Below are 17,397 nucleotides of genomic sequence, written 5' to 3' on the forward strand. Positions count from 1 at the left end.
CCATTTGAAGCTCATCATTAAAAAAAACACAAAAATCTGTTATTTAAAAAAAAAAAGTTGAGCACCAGAAGATGGATATTAACAAGAGAAGGCCTGAGAAATAGGAACCGTGTATTTATACCACTACCTGAATCCCATGTTTTAACTGTACATGAAAAGCTGTTTCAGAAGTAAGCTGCCTTGGGTTATTAAAGCACACAAAAGCTCTACCTCACTGAATGTCTTTGAACTTTACTGAGTCCCACAAGCGATCCTGACCCCTTTGCCCTTTTGACAGGTAATAAAGTTTACAGCAATTCCACACCAAGCCATGCACCAGGGAGTGGTCATAGTAGCAGAAAGAGCTGGGAAGGCAAACTCAGAAAAAAAATAACATTAATATATTGAATGTGTACAAAGGATATTGTAACTGAGCATATGATTTAAGAGTTACTTTTCTCTGTTGGCTTTTTTCCCTTCACCTTCTCCAACTATTTTATAAGGATGTTAAATTGATTAGTGTTGTTATGAAACGAAACTGGTTTGATTTTAATTGCCAGGCGCTCCTAGCACTCACTCCCAGTTTATTTACCAGGTATGGGACCTCCCGGTGAATGGCTTGAGGATGCTTTTCGCCTGCGTGACTTGAATACAGTCACTATGGGGGACTTGCCTGCTCGGTTGGACTGGTCTATCATGGGCTGCACTATTCTTCTCCGGGCATTAATAAACCTGTAACCAAGAAAGTAGAGCAAATCATTATTACTTAAAAACAAAAAGTGGGGACAGGGGGAGGTGGAGGAAGAGGAGAAGATGGGTCACGGTGAGACCAAAGCTCGATCTGGGCAGAATGGTTCTCTCTCCTTCGCTCTCTGTGCTGCTTCACATGCTGCAAAACCTGTAACCCCCAGTGACCTTTGAGTACACAGGCTCGGGGTTTCTGAGTTGATTTATGTTTGCCTGTTTTACCACAGTTGGACACTTCCATTTCATCTTTTCATAGGGGAATTAGCAGAGTTTTCAGGAAACAATACTAGCCACCATTCTTTTCAATTGCAAGGGGAGAAATTTGGTGTAGCGAGAGAGATGTTCGTAAGGGCATCTGTTACCTCTCCTAATTAGTGACATTTCAATCTTCTGCTCTCTGACTTCTTTTTTACAATTTTTATCAAAACCTTCCCTACCTCTTGCAAACCTAATTCTATTTTAATGCCCACTATTAAGATAATGAACCAGGATGGCAGCACACCATCAAATGAAAAAAATGTCTGGAGTTTATCACCACTAACTCACACTGCTGGGGACTTCAGAAAAATGCATTCCGGGTAGAGATTTCTTGGGGTAGCTCTGTGTGTGTGTGTGTGTGTGTGTGTGTGTGTGTGTGTGTGTGTGTGCACGCTCTTTCTTTATGCAAAGTCTGAGGTCAAGGCGAGGTCACGGCTATACAGTAATTGAACTTATAATCTTGCTTTCTCCAGCTAGTCCTGAACATGTATAATAAACATCTTAAGACATTTAGGTCACTTAAGTGTCTTAATAAGATTTTTTAAAATAATTTTTGTAGCCCCTACAAAAGTGGCTAGCCACTGAAAATTTTAACAAGTGGTAGTACAAGCTCTCCAAAGCCATGCTCATGATATTTCTAACTCTTAAGATCTGTCTGTACCTCGTAATACTAAGAATTACATATCAAATACAGAAAATGAACAGGACATATTAGATTCTGAAATAGTAAGTTGCTTTTAGTTCTCAACCCAGATTTGAATATGTGGAACATGAACAGCAAATAAAAAATACAATGAAAAGTTTAGTACTGCACTGTTAATAATTAAAGGACCCGCAGTCCAGTATAAATTCTAGTTGGTAAGTCTGCCCACTTCAGGAAGGGAAATAGTTCCTAAAAAACAAGCCATTAAACAGACAGGGATAGGTTTTTTAAAATAAAAAGGCATACTTCATGACATTTTAAGATTCTCAACATCTTATATCCTTATGTTCTTTCACTATCTGAGAAGTAATTAAAATAACTAATGAAACTGCAATCTAATTAAAAGGACACTGGTTGATGCCAACTCTTATTGGCAACATATATTATATCAGTTCTTGTATATGAAGTCCCCGAACTGCTAATAAAAATATTTAAAACACAGATCTACAACAAATTGTGTTGCCAATCAGGTTATCATTATCTTGTATAAACCATGAATATTGGAATCATGTGAGCAGGTTAGATTAATTCTCCATTCTCATTATAAGCACAGGTGTAGCACAAACACCATGTGAAATAACCAATTAAAATGAAAAGAAAAATCTGCTTTTTCATTAGCTGCCTTCACTGCATGACCAATCAGAAAATTATTTAATATTAATATTCTGCATATACCAAAAGTAATTTTCATAGTAACTAACATAGGTAAGAGAGCAAAAACGGCTCTTTATCTATGGTACTATTCAAAATCTGCATTCTCTTGGAGGGAACTCTGATAACTTTTTTTTTAAGCCCTTTTAAAAACATAATATCTTATGGATATTTATCTAAAAATAGGAAGAGTCTTTTTTAACAGATGAGAAGCCAAGGCTCCGAGAAATTAAGTGACTTATTTGAGGTCACATGTTACCCAGGAGATGTTAATAATTTGCTGAATGACACAGAGCTGGCAAACAGTAGCAAGCATCCCCCCAGACAATATTCTGACCAGAGCATGGCCACTACTGTGCCACCCATCTAGAATATTCCAGACTAAATAGGTATCTAAACATGAGCTGGTTTTGAGCCAATCACCACTGGCAACAACCCTACTGTAGAGTCCAAGAATAAGCATGACTGAGCATTTTGTAGATTTGGGGATTTTGATGACTGTACTACTTGTGTGCAAAGACAAAGAAAAGGCTACACATAAGAAGACTCAGTAACTTGAGTTATCTATATTCCAAAGCTTGCCTCCTTCACACTCATACATTCACATTTCCAAAGACCAGTTCATGATAACCATCTCACGTTTGAATCCATGATTGTTAAATCCATGGGATTGGAAAAATTACACGTCAGGTTTGAAAAGGGCTTTAACCATCACCTAGCTTGGTCACTGACATGAATCCCCTCTCTGATATCCCCACCAGGTAGATGGGTAACCTCTACTGGACTGTTGGTTTTTTTTTTTTAATTTATTTTATTCAAGTATAGTTGATTTACAATGTTGTGCTAATTTCTGCTGTAGAGCAAAGTGATTCAGTTATACACATATATACAGTCTTTTTCATATTCTTTTCCATTATGGTTTATCACAGGATATTGAATATAGTTCCCCGTGCTATACACTAGGACCTTGTTGTTTATCCATTCTCTATATACTAGTTTGCATCTGCTAACCCCAAGCTCCCACTCTGTCCCCCTGCCACCTCTCCGCCCCCTTGGCCACCACCAGCCTGTTCTCTGTGTGCTGGACTCTGTCTCATACAGCCCTGGCCACCTCAGCGGAGACCCCACTCCGTCTACGGACAAGGTAACCCTTAGAAGGCTCTGCCTTACCTGACCTAAAATCCTTTCACCAGGACAACTCCTCTGGGTAATTTAAACAATCCTAATCTCACTTCTTCAGGATAGCTTTTCAAACATTTAAACTATAGCCACCAATCCGCATAGGCTTCTCCCTTCTTCGCCCTAGGTTAAACATCTATGATTCTTAACGAGTTCTTTCTCAAATGTGAGCTCTAGATCATCCCTTGGGCCACTCTCTGCTCACAATGCCGAGCCTGGCTATGCACCTCTGCAGGTCTTCAGCGGACAACACTAAATGCAGGTACTCCAGGCCCGCTCTGGTCCCCGTGGAGAGAAAAAACACCTCAGCAGAGCTTCTCAGTTAAGAGCCCACAGGTACTACGTGCTATTTGCTTCTCTTTGGGTGGCAGTGACCATTTGTTGTTATTGACAACACAGATGTAGGCCACCTATAGGATTCGTAGATGTAAAAGTGGGAATCCTTTCATTAAATAAAAATTTTAAAACCTTGAAAACCTAAGAACACCTATCAGTTTATCCGAACTGCTTGACCGCATTAGTAGGTATACTTGGAAGTTCTTGCTTTTGCAAACTTTAATTAAAAACAATATTTGTTTCAATATGATGGACATTATCAGTACATGTAGGACATAGTAAACTCTCAGAATGTTACTGAATTATAATTCCTATACTTATATGAAACATATATTATTATCTAGGGTCATGGTGGACATCTTTATCTGAAAATAACTGAGTAAATAGCAAAATATTTTATTTTTAAAAACAACATCACCTTTTCAATCCTAAAACCATCCTAACATTTGATTCTCTTTGGTGTATTTTATGATTTTCCTCAACCACCTTATATGTATGCTCTTTGGAACCAGCTATATACAGCAAGACCATGTATTTAGATGGCTTGGGGTGAATTCAGATACGAAAACATTTTCCTTCTGGGCAAAGTAATAAAATGACATTCTTGCTCCTCCCACTATAAGTCAAACAGAGGTCAGTTCCCCCAACTCTGTATCTGTTTAAATAAACTGGTCCAGCTGTTTGTTTCTAAAATGCCCTTTGACCTTGTGTCTCATCCTCTCCGCTTCTGTGACAGAATGCTTTACTTTCCATTGTAGAAGATTCTAAATGATCAAGAATCTTCTAAACACTGAACCAAAAAAGACCTTTGGATTGTATGTAAACTTACATGAACATATTCCCTTCTTATAACACTGTCATTTCAAGAAGCATCAGTAAAATAGTTATTTTAAACTCATATGTATGAATACACAAATATATATTAGAGCTTGAACATAAGAAGAAACAGTGTTTTTTAAGAGAAATAAAAAAGAGAATGACAAAATTCCAATTTCAAAGTACAATAAAAAAAAATACATTCTCCAATATCCATAAAATAGTTTAAGATGAAATATACCCATGAAATACACACAATCTTTGGAATTTTCCATATTGATAAGGTCTTTTTAAAAAGCCTGTGTGTTTCAAAATGTAAGAGAAAACTTTTACAATTTTACAATTGATGTCCAAACATTATAGCCCTTAAAACTCAGATGTATAATGTCAGGAATATGCGACAACAGGACAGTTTTTCTTACTCATTAAAATAGTTTCACACCTTGGTTTAATAGAGTGTAGTTCAAATTTGCCATAGACTGGGCATTTTAAAGGGTAATCTTTTTAGTTAAGTATCATTTAAGGTTGAGAAACGTACTGTTTGCATTTCCATATTTCATTCCAAACATCAAGGTATATGTTTTTAAAAATCCCATTTTGCTTTGAAAACACAGTCTTCTTTTGTGAAGTATTTTTTAAGAACTGGACACCCTGTAGGTGGTAGAAAACTGAATTAGAGAAAGAATTCTTAAATTTCCTTTACTCATAGAATCATGGATTAGAATTTCTTCCTGTGACCAAACTGTCTCCTTTCTCAAAACAAGAAGTTTCACAAAGGAAAGGAAGATAATGGATGGGCTTTAGAGCTTTATTCCATGTCAAAATAAACAGAGATGTATTTCTTTTTACCTAATTATTTGTTTAAGACTCAAGTCCCTTAATAAAGGGGGAGTGGGAGGTTGAAAGGGGAGCAAAACCTTCAAATATCTGAGACATGGGATCATCTAAAAACTGAATTTTATCATTTGCATTTTTAAAATAGGAATCAGACAAGGAGAATGGGAGATGAATCTTGAGTTACGCTAAAAAGAAATACAGGAAGTTTTGCTCTATTCTTTCTTATCTTTGCCCCTAGATGTTTATTTATTATTAGACTTTTTTTTTTTTTTTCCCATTCTGCTAATTCCACCTATCTCCTTTTATTCTAGGTCTTAGGATACCTGAATAGTTTTCTGAGCAAGATCTGGTAGAACAGCTTTCTAAAGTTGACCTTTGTCCTTTACTTTATCCTCCACTCCCTGCCCTGGTTCCTTCCCACGAAACTGGATTGTTAAATTTAGTTTTCTCTTTGTGAGAACCAGGAGGGGTGGCCAGATCATAGCGGGCATCCATTAGGACCAAACACCAGGTATATCTGCCCAGTTCCACAGGCAACTTTCCCACATGGCTTTGCCCTTGGTCTTCCTTGTATGGTTCTCCATAATACTGACAAAAGGAAGGAAAAACTACTTGCTCACTTTCAGAAATGGAATTTTCACCTTTACTCAATTCTACTTCTCAGTGTTTACCACCTTACTTATTCACTGATGATTAAGGGGAGCCCATATTTTGTTACTTTAACATGCCACAGCCCACTCATGGAACTGCATCAAATCAAATAAAAATAAAATTCTGACAAAATGCTGTTGTTCCTAAACAATGACATGACTCTCAGTCATTCCCATAGTGCTTCTTGCCAACTAGGCATAAGTGACTAGCCAGCAGGATGGTAAGTACCCATTTAAGTATGTAGAAATGTCATTTTACAATACGTACCCTCCTTTGCCCAAGAAGCTAAAATTATTAACTATTAAGAAAAGATTTCATTAAATAACAGGATATGGTAGTAAAAATGCTTTATAAACCTATACTATCCATTAAAGAAAGTATTAATTATAGTCATCTTGATTACTATTTAGGTATACTTAAGAATACTTACATACAGACTTTAATAGTAATAAAAATTAATACCATGAATTCTTAAGTATCAAGATTAGTACTGGTGATTTCTGCATGCACTATTCTTCATTCAGTTAAACATGAACAACATGCAACTATAATAGTTAATTGCTATATAATTCATTTTATTTATATTCATTGCTATAAATATTTTTATAGAATTAAGCCTTGTGAAATATCTTCAAATATAAAATTTCACATTGGAAAGTAGTTGCTGGATTCCAGAGTTTTGTTCTTTCTTTTTCCGTGAATTTTCTTGATGTAGCATTTCTTTCAGCTTTATCACAGTCACTTAAAGAAAACTATATATCCGACTTTTTTTTTTTAAGTCAGCATTTTCTAATAACTTTAAGGCCTGTTTTATAAACAAACGTTTCAGGGAACGAGTTCTAGCTATCTCCCACATAACACTCTGTTCTTTTAAACAAGAAATCGACTTCAAAATCTTTTGTTGGAATTCTCTATTTTAGATTTACATTTACTTATTGGATTTAATGATCTGTAACTGGCAGGCTTCAGGGTCCAAGCCTTCTTCTACACTCCCTTTCTTTGTGAAGTAAAATTTCATGAAACATGATTTTAAGACGCTCAAGAAAGTTGATTCAATCTCAAGTCAAACCTAATGAAATCATGTTTTTGGCGCTGTCTTCTAGTTTCTCAACCTCCTCCAGGATCTGACAGTTTCAGGACTGCAATACATCATCTGTGTGTCTGAGGGCGGGGGAGGTGACTGAACAGGAGGGGAGAAGGGAGCATGTGTTTTGCTCTCCATCCACTCTAGAAACATAATATCGGAATTTTGCTCAAATCACAAGAAGCCCATCAATCAGAGGTCTGAGAAGGTTCCCCTTCTCTAGAAGTGATGGGTATATTTGGCAAACTACTCTAGAAAAAACTGAAGCTGAGACAGTTGAGGAAGTTAATTATATATAAAATGTCTTCCAAGTAACTAGTGAAAAAAGTCACTAATTAGTTGAAAAATATAATGCAAAGTAAAAACAAAACCCAAGTTTCATTTTGGACTTTATATGTTGAAATAACTTGCAAACACTTCATCACTTGGTTATGTACTACAGAAAGTTTTCCTTGAAAGCAAATTGGAAAATGACTTTTTTTTACTCTAAAAAAAAATAGAAGCTCAGCTTGCTAAATCCTTTCATCTGAACTGAATTCAAAGCAAGAGTGGCTCCCTTAGAGCAGAGTCTCTAATTCTTTTGCTACCTTCTAGATCACTAAAGCCTTAGGCTCTAAACTCAGTAGAATGAATTGTAGGGATGTATCACTAGACATAGCATAAGAAATACCCAATAGTTATACGTATCTTAAGTATCCATATAAAGCATAGGTAACCAAATGGCATTTACAAAATATTTACTTAAATGTGACAATTTGTCAAATTTGATTCTGTATAACCTTATAAGTATTTTTTTTAAAATGTGGTTTACTTAAAGTATATGAAATTAAAGTGATTATTAGCACAATGATTAAGCAATAGGATAATCTAGGATAATCTAGCAAAACCTCCTTTACTAATAAAAAACTAAAATGGGAATAATAATATCTTCAAAGAATAAATGTGTCTCTTTGATTTAAGCTGAACCATTTTTCATATAAATTCTAATTTTCCCATATTCACAAAATTCAATAAAATTGCATCTAACTAAACATCCCTTAAACATTACAGAATAAGTATATAGTTATTTAAAACAAATCTTAATGTTCTCCCAATTTCCACTGTAAATAGGATGACCAGATAATTTATCATCTACACTGGGACAATTTTGAGAGTAAAAAGAACATTATTAATAATTATGCTGGGCAACAGGCATAAACCATGAATGTCCCATGCAATTGGGGTGTATGGGCTACCCTACTGATCAAATATGCACTTATTTTCCCAAATAGCATTTCCCCTGAATGATTGGAATTGACCAGCCCAGCATGCATACTGTGTTAGGTGACCAGCCTAGCATGCATACCATGTTCTAGAATCTCAGCACCATCTTGGAGTAGCTCTCAGCTCTTTCCTTTCTCTAGAATCTCTCCTTTATTTGCCTCAAGCCTTCACTAACTAGAAACTTCCAGGCCTGGAGTCTCTACTCGTGCCAAGGGAAAATATCTCAAAATTTAGCTCGATTTTTTCTTTTCACCTGGTCACAGATTAGGTTCGACCTGAATGGAGGCCTGTGTCTATTCCTCAGAATGTTCACTGTAACTTCTGTTTCAATTAGCAAAGTTTGAAACCTAAGCTCTATGTAACGTATATCAATATGTAACCTGTAGGCCCTTATATACAAATGGAACCACTTAAACTAAAAGGCAAAATCTCTCAGTTGATGTATATGACAAAATCTTTCAAATGAGGACAATAAAACCAACAAAATGACCTCCTCTTGGAACTTGTCAAATCTTTGAAAAATGCTTATGGTCATCGAAGTCACATTGGGGAAAGTTCGGAGAATGTACATTTCACTTCTGAGTTGCCGGCCTTTTCTTTGAACACCATTGCTCATAATTATCACAGTCAAAACACGGGCCACGGGCAGGAAGAGTGAGAGCACTGTCTGGTGGGAAGAATACGAGAACTGAGTAGGAAAAATGCCACTTACTGGCTCTGAGATCATAGCAGTATTTAGGTGCTGGAATTGTGATGATCAAGTGAGTGAATGTTTATGGAAAGCGCTTTGTAAACTGTAAAACCTAAGACAGAGGTTTGCTAGGGATAGTGTCATTATGATTCTCAAAAATACCTAATGGTACAAAAACGTATATACAAATTCTTATGGCAGCAAAAGATGGAAACAACCCAAATGTCCATCAACAAACGAACTAATAAAGAAAATGTGCTATATCCATACAGTGGAACATTATTCAGCCATCAAGAGGAATGAAGTTTGACACATGCTACAACGTGAATGAAACTTGAAAACATAATGCTAAGTGAAGGAAACGAGTCACCAAAGACCACAGATTTTGTGATCACATTTATGTGAAATGTCCAGAATAGACAAATCTATAGAGACAGAAAATAGATTTGTGGTAGAGTTGGGGATGGAAGTATGGGGAGGATGCAGGGCTTCTTTTTGAAGTGGTGAAAATGTTCTCAAATTGACTGTGGGGATGGTTGCCCATATCTGTGAATATACTTAAAACCACCGAATTGTACAATTTAAATGAGTGAATTGCGTGGTATGTGAATTATATCTCAGTAAAGCTGTTAAAAATAAATACATAATGGCGGAATGCACGAGACACTGGACCAGGCCCTCCTTGCCTCTAATTAGGGGTGTAATGTTGTAAGGCCCTGAGCCTCATGTGTTAAAGGGTACACACAATCCTATCCAGGACTTGGACTCTGTCATTCTATAGCATTGTTTCTAAAATTTTAATCCGTGCTGCCTTTGATAAACTTCAAAATTTCCTATCCCTTTGTTACTTGCTATTTCAGAAGAAATAGCATGACAAAAATCAAAAGTTAATTCCCAAGACGCTTTTGTATACTACATTCGCTCGGAATGATTCTGATCTGCCTTTTCTGGCCATTCTCTCCAGTCCCCACTTGGCCCTGAGGATGGGAATACCTGACATAACCCATTGCACTGTCCTTTCTGTAAACAGTCCTGCCAGGTAACTAGCCATGGGGGCTGAGACCTGACATCTTTGGACACATACAATTCTTTCCATTAGCTTTTCAACATCTCCTACACCCCATCCTTTCCAAGTACATATGAACTCTGACCCAAACTAAGGATCAAATAAAGTCAACCGTAGCAGACGTTTTAGTGATACAGGCCAACAAAACCCTTCAACTAGACAACAACACTCAAAACTACCAGTTTACATTCAAATCAGCATCCTACAGTAGAACATACTGGAAACTTAAAAGATATATATTTTTAATCATGGTGCATTTAATTCCAACCCTTTGCAATATACTATTCTTTTTTTTTCCATAAATTTATTTATTTTTGGCTGCGTTGGGTCTTCATTGCTGCACGTAGGCTTTCTCTAGTTGCGGTGAGCTGCGGCTACTCTTCATTGCAGTGCAGTGGTTTCTCTTGTTGAGGAGCATGGGCCCTAGCTGTGCAGGCTTCAGTAGTTGTGGCACGTGGGCTCAGTATTGTGGCTCGTGGGCTCTAGAGCGCAGGCTCAGTAGTTGTGGCACACGGGCTTAGTTGCTCCGTGGCAGGTGGGATCTTCCCAGACCAGGGCTCGAACCCATGTCTCCTGCACTGGCAGGCGGATTCTTAACCACTGCGCCACCAGGGAAGCCCCAATATACTATTCTTGAAAAATAGTGACCAAATCAATAGTAAGCCAGATGTCTCCCGTGACAGGAAATACGTTTTTGACCTAAGTTACATTTAGAATCCAAGACCAATAATTCCCACGGGCCTGAAAGAGTTAATGTATTTGCAAAAGGGAGTACTTTTTCCCTTCTTCAGTGATGGGATCTAATCTTGTGGCCCTTTAACCACGTTGGTTAAGAGGGTAAAAGGAAAAAGGAGCTCTCAAGGGTGGGAAGAGATTAAGGTTTTTTGTTTATTTGTTATTGTTCAGGTGTCAAGAGCCCGATAGAGTTAATTATTTCCCATATTCATGGGTCAGCCTTAAAGGCCTCATAAGAATGGAAATAAAATAAGGAGGAAAATATCAAAGGCTATGAGGGCATGTAACGGGACAGCCCTGTATTTGCCAAAGTTACAAACATCCATGTTGTTGGCGTGTTTTTTTGGTTTGTTTTTTGCTCTTTCATTTTATTTTATTTTCTTAAACATCTTTATTGGAGTATAATTGCTTTACAATGGTGTGTTAGTTTCTGCTGTATAACAAAGTGAATCAGCTATACATATACATATATCCCCATATCTCCTCCCTCTTGCATCTCCCTCCCACCCTCCCTATCCCACCCCTCTAGGTGGTCACAAAGCACCGAGCCAATCTCCCTGTGCTATGCGGCTGCTTCCCACTAGCTATCTATCTTATATTTGGTAGTGTATATATGTCCATGTGTTGGCGTGTTTCTGTTGTTATTTTTTTTAAATGCTCTCTTTCCCCTTAAAAATTAACAAAAGAAGCACAACAAAACCCTGATAATCTACACAAAGTTCCAGGCATTCACACATTGGAGCCACGCAGATCCAAGACATTTGCCCTCAGAAACACTCCCTCCCCACGCACCCCTGGCTCCTCTCCATTTTTGAGAAACTTGTCTTATTCAACAAGGAGGCAACATTTGCCCCATTTTTTACTATTTCAGGCTGCCTCTTTAATCACTCAGAAATGCCGTTTGTTTTAAGTAGGTGCAGCCTGAAGCCGGAGGGTGATGTAAGTGCGAGGGGAGAGGGGGGTCTCTGTGGGCACAGCTCCGTGCCCCAGTGCTCAATGGTTAATCACCCAACACCAGCCCGAGCAACTGTTGACACAAAATACGTGGAGATCAGGTCTGTGCAAGCAGAAAATACCAGAAAGGCAAACTATATGTAAACACACTTAAGACAGATTTGACAAGAATAGACCTCAACCTGACTTGCTAGGAAACTCCTCAAGCCGAAAAATGTCAATGTTCCTCTCCACTGAGGCTGTTTCCCCTGACAAAGTTTCCTTTGAGAAGAAAAAGAGTAACATTTTCAAAACTAAAATGAGTTTACAGAAGTCAGCGGACACATGTGTCCCCTTGATGCACATAGTGTGAGTTTCGAATGTGCTCCTACATGCAGAAGTTATGTAATATAATACAGTTCTTGCAGGTACCCCTGGTGCAGAGCCAAACGAGAGAGAGAGAGAGAGAGAGAGAGAGGAGAGAGAAGGAGGGAGGGAGAGGGAGGGAGAGAGGAAAAAACCAGCTTGTGCAAACAACCACAATTCAAAAAGTTATTTCTCCTGACCTATAAAACTCATGCAAAGAAGCAAATGGATAATGCTTAAGCAGTCTTTTAATCTTATCTAACTGACACCTGACAACCCGTTACTTATAGATTGTTAATGCACCAACTAAAAAGTTTGTCATGTACAAAATTACTAGAGAAAAAGATTGAACGCCTGAGGAAAAAACAAATTTTGCTGTACAATAACTTCAGAAATTCCGAGCCTATTATCTGTCATGCCCTTCACAGACTCAGAGCCTACCGCTAAAAACAACTGATTTATCTTTATTATGAATCCGAAAGTGACAGCACACATGTTTTTCATGTCTTGCGATAATGTTTAATTTCATCTAGTTTTTATTTTACAGGGCTTTGATTTGCTTATTTAAGATGAAGAAGAGTAACAACTTTGTAATGAATTGTCGGGTTTGTCTCTTTATCAAAGGCCCTGTTGTGTGTGTGCGTGTGTGTTTTTTTCCCAGCTTCTAATGTAAAATGGGAATCAAAATCAGCTTCAGAACATTCATTCACCTTGCTTCAGTTCACATTTTTACACCATCTAGAATACCAGGGCTGGAAGAGGCTTATTACACTGCCACCAATTCTGCAGCCCTCCCCTTCCATTTAAGGCAGAGGAAACTGTTGCCCATGGAGACAAAGTGAGTTGATCAAGGACACACATCTACTTGGTGAGGAGTGGGGACGACAGATGACATGTTTGGACTCCAAACATTCTTTCCCCTGCGTATTCCCTCCCCTCACTCGCCCTGTGTCAATTGTGTGTTGTGAGGCTTACAGGGGAATTTGTTCCTCGGCCACCTGTGGATGCTGGGGCTTTCCCCCTTGACTGGGGTGCCTCTCAGCCCCTTACTTCCCACACTCTCCTTAAGGGAGTCAGCTCCTCCTCTGCCGGCCGGGTGACACCCGGGGAGTTCTTTCCGTTTCTCTGATCGGACACTCGTGCCAAGACACTGAAAGCAATAAATCTGCTTAATTAGGACTTGCACCAAGTCCTGCTGACCTCCACACCATGTTCAAAGTGAAGCACCAAGCCACTGGTTTCACTGCCTTGAAAGGGATATTCAGGAACACTGGGTTCAGGATGGAATCAGTCTCCCAACCCACTCATCTCTGCGCCTCGCTGGAACCCCAACCTGGTCCTGAAAGTATCTTTAGGTTGTACCAACTCTCAGATTCAGACCTCTTTTTTTTTTTTTTTTTTTTAGATGTTTTAGGACTTTAATGTCCTTCACATGGTCAACAAAAAACACTGACAATGGATGAACAATAGAGGAGAAGACTCTTCAGCAAAGATCTTCCCGAACTCACGGCATCACTGGTCAAACACCAGAAAGAGAACAGTCACGTGAACAAACAGTAAGGGAGTTTAACAGAGATTTTTAGTTTAACAGCATAACTGAAAAACGAAGAACCAACCAACCAACCGACCGTTCTTCTACCCACTGAAAGGAAAGGAAAGGTGAATCAGGGAGCTTCCAAATCTCTCACACTCTCGTCCTGAAAAGCTCAGAGACTGTCTTTGAATGTTGGCTGCAGGACAAACAGCAGTTACACAAAACAGTATCTGGACTTTCTAATCCATCTTCCTACAACCCACCCCTTCCTGTTTCTCTTCTCACCTAGACTCAGGGTCCCCTGGTGGAAGGGGCAGGTTTTCTCCATCTGGCACAGTGGTCCAACACCTACCCTTTCGTGAGGAGTTTCCATCTTTCCCAGTATTAACCATGTGATTGCACACAGTGGGGGAAAAACCTCTGAGTAAACTTAGCGAGTAAAACTTACAACAAAGTGTATTTCACAGACTGCAGAGTCATTTTCAAAGAGGATTGTTTGCTGGAAATTTTTAAAAAATCTGCAGACAAAAGCAGCGTCTCCTTTGAATGCCTAAGACTCTCTGACATGACAATACCTGAAGGTTTCAAAATTCACAGCTCTTTTCCCTGCAAGCTATTTGCTCAGCTTTCCTAAATAATACCCTGCGTGCCTGGTACCTTGCCAGCTCTGTCTCAGGCAATATGCAAGCTAAACATTTTTTGACTGATTTCAGTATTTTCTCATGAGCAACTAGACAGTATTTTATCTAGTGAATATTACTGACTACTCTAATCTAAGCCCAGAGTAAGGGCCTGTAAAGGTAATATTATTAGAGTTGACACTCAAGGTAAAAAGCGTAGCAATTAACTGTGGCCTGGAGAAAAAAACAACCCGTTCTGAAAGGTGCTGGAGAACTGTTCTATTTATATTTCTCCTTCTCTTCCTTCTTCTTTTAAAAATACTGCACCTGTTACTCCATTGATCAGTTAGGAAGTCTACCTTAAATGCAGGTTACACTTAAATTCTCAAGGGAAGAAGTTAAACCACCTGCTTAATAAAATTACCTCTTGTGTGTGAAGTGGTTCCATCCCTAGGTGATTCCTAGGCAAGGAAAATCACTATACACCCTGCACTTTCATTTTGTAGTTGAATAGGAAACAAATGACCCAGGACTCCTTGCTTGGTGCACTGTTTTTTCCTTTTACATCTGTTTTCCTTGCTTTTGTGTCATGCCTCTGTTTAGTTTTATTGACAAAACAATCTGTGCCTAATGTTTAAACAACATCTGTAAAATGTATTATTAAATTATGTTGGAAGAAAAAGCAGAGCAATTCTATGAAACCCCATGACCCCCTATTGATTTTTAGATCTCAGAAGTTGAAAGGATAATTTGTGAACGTTTTAACATTTACATCTACACAGGTACCTATATTTATAGAATCTTTGATTACTTATAAAAGTATTTGCTACATTATTACCATAACTCAGAAAGAAACTTGACCTTTTACAGTTGAATCTGTTTATTATAACAAGGGTGATCTTTTTTTTTTTTTTTTAATAAGTTTACATTTTTACCTGCCAGGGCCAGAAATCTCCAAGGATGACATACTTTCCCCCCCCACTGGTAATAAATGGGAAGTGATGGCTGAATGCTTTGCAATTTTGAAGGCAATAAATGAAGAAACTAGGAAAATCTGGTACACGTACTAAATCTGAGAACTTTAAGAGCTACGATGGTTCTGTAAAGTGTCACCGCGGAGGTTCGGATGCTCCCTGGAATTTTATGCACCCTATTGAAGGGGAGTGACTTTTCTGTCTACATACATACTGTATTTCACATAAACTATGTATTTTGCACCTAAGACCCATTGCCTTCTCAGAGAGGGTAAAGAACTAATCATGGAACATTAGGCCTTAATGGGAAAGTGTGTGGATGAGAAGGGGTAAACAAAGAAACTAACATGTATTCAACACACCCTAGGCCAGACCTCTGCCTAGGCAGGATGTGTCTGAGGCATCCAGCAAGAAAGATACAACGCGGGCACAAGTTTTCATCACATGTAATTCCCGAGCCTGCAACATGGCTGTGAAAACATATAAGGGAGTTTTATTTGACCATTCTACATTCATATTTTCAATATAAAAGAATAAAGTTGGTGTATTCGGGAGAGAAAAGAACCCAGTATTGACTTTGTGTGTGTGTGTGTGTGTGAGTGCGCTCTTTCTTCAAAGTTCTACCTACTTATTAAAAGACCAACCTAACCATCTAATCTTGAAATTTAAGAAGTTTCCACTTAAATGACATTCAACGTATTAGTAATATTTTTGCACTGATATAACAGAAGTATTTATCACAACCACAACAACAATGAAAAAACAAAAAGACAAAAGCACCAAATGCTATTATTTATCACTTTTGGCTCAAATCATAATTGGGAGTGAGGGAGGAAAGGAAGAATATACATACATTTATGGCACATATTGTATTTCAAAAATTATTATGCTTTAAGTCAAAGTCTACCACGGCATGCTAGACTGAAATATTTAGGCAATTAGTTATGGAGGTTGATTTTTAAAAACATGCAGTTGCCTCAAATACTTGGATAATTTAGGTAAAATTTTTTTACCCAAATTATTTGCCTAATTGCCTCAATTCTCAAAAAATGTGTTGGCGTAGACTTGTTCTACGATGTCTCATCTAATAAATGTCACATTCCATCCCAGAACCCAATTCCTACAAGTACTAATACTAACCATTTTACGAATACTCCTCTGTTTTTACTGACAAGTAGACCAAATATGAGTTAGAGCAGTTACTTCTTTTAATCCAAGTTTTCTCTTAATTAATCAAATCTGTCTTGTTGTTTTACATTTCAATTCTCCCTGTGATCCCCTCTCCCCGCCAAATCCCATCTGCTTTGTCCTTACTCAGCCAAGGCAAGTAGTATATATTACTTATGTCAATTAAAGACGCATAAAATTAGTTCAGCGATGGAATGAAAGAATGTTACAACGCACCAAACTTTTCTCATCTCATTTTTCTGTCAAAACCTAACTTCAAGCTGCATCGGCCAGGGTTTCTATGACAAGCTAACAACTGACATGAGTTTATATTTTTCACTTTCATATTGTGTATTTCAATACATTATGTTACTGCCAGTAATTATGAGTGATCTACACCCAACCCGCCCTTCAGCATTTTATTAAATCTCTTCAACAGTGACTCATAGTTCATACAAAATGTACATGTGTGTTAACAAGTCTTTAAAAATCCAAAAAGGAAGAAACACATTTTAAATGTTGTGTCTAAATGAAGTGAAGGGGAAAAGCTAAAATACTCGTGAAGTGTTTTTGTTTTTTTTTTTTTTAATTATTATTTCCAGAATGAAGTAACTTACGCTTGATGCTCAATATAGGAAAAATATTTACAGGCTGTCAAAAAGACTCTGTGTAATGTTTTTATTACAATAAAGAAAAATGAAAACCACTTGGTAGTTGTGCTTTTTTCATCTTCAAGTCTGCCATCTTTAAGATTCTCTCACATCTTGGGTTTCAATACAGTACTGTCTGGGTTTCCCCATGTTTCCA

The 17,397-nt window shown here is 37.9% G+C and overlaps 1 protein-coding gene across 5 annotated transcripts in view; it reads right to left on the minus strand.

Moving 5' to 3' along the window:
* MEIS1 (Meis homeobox 1) overlaps positions 1-17,397 on the minus strand; it is a 136,921-nt gene that overhangs the window by 2,494 nt on the left and 117,030 nt on the right. For 3 of the 5 annotated variants that reach the window (XM_082426648.1, XM_082426647.1, XM_082426644.1), the window contains one exon: positions 572-711. In XM_082426648.1, coding sequence (XP_082282774.1) covers positions 572-711 — 140 coding nt within the window. The remainder of the gene's footprint in view (positions 1-571; positions 712-17,397) is intronic. The other 2 variants (XM_082426646.1, XM_082426645.1) reach the window with 2 other exon arrangements.

This window comes from Balaenoptera physalus, assembly GCF_965194825.1.
Source record: "Balaenoptera physalus genome assembly, chromosome: 15".
NCBI lineage: Eukaryota > Metazoa > Chordata > Mammalia > Artiodactyla > Balaenopteridae > Balaenoptera > Balaenoptera physalus.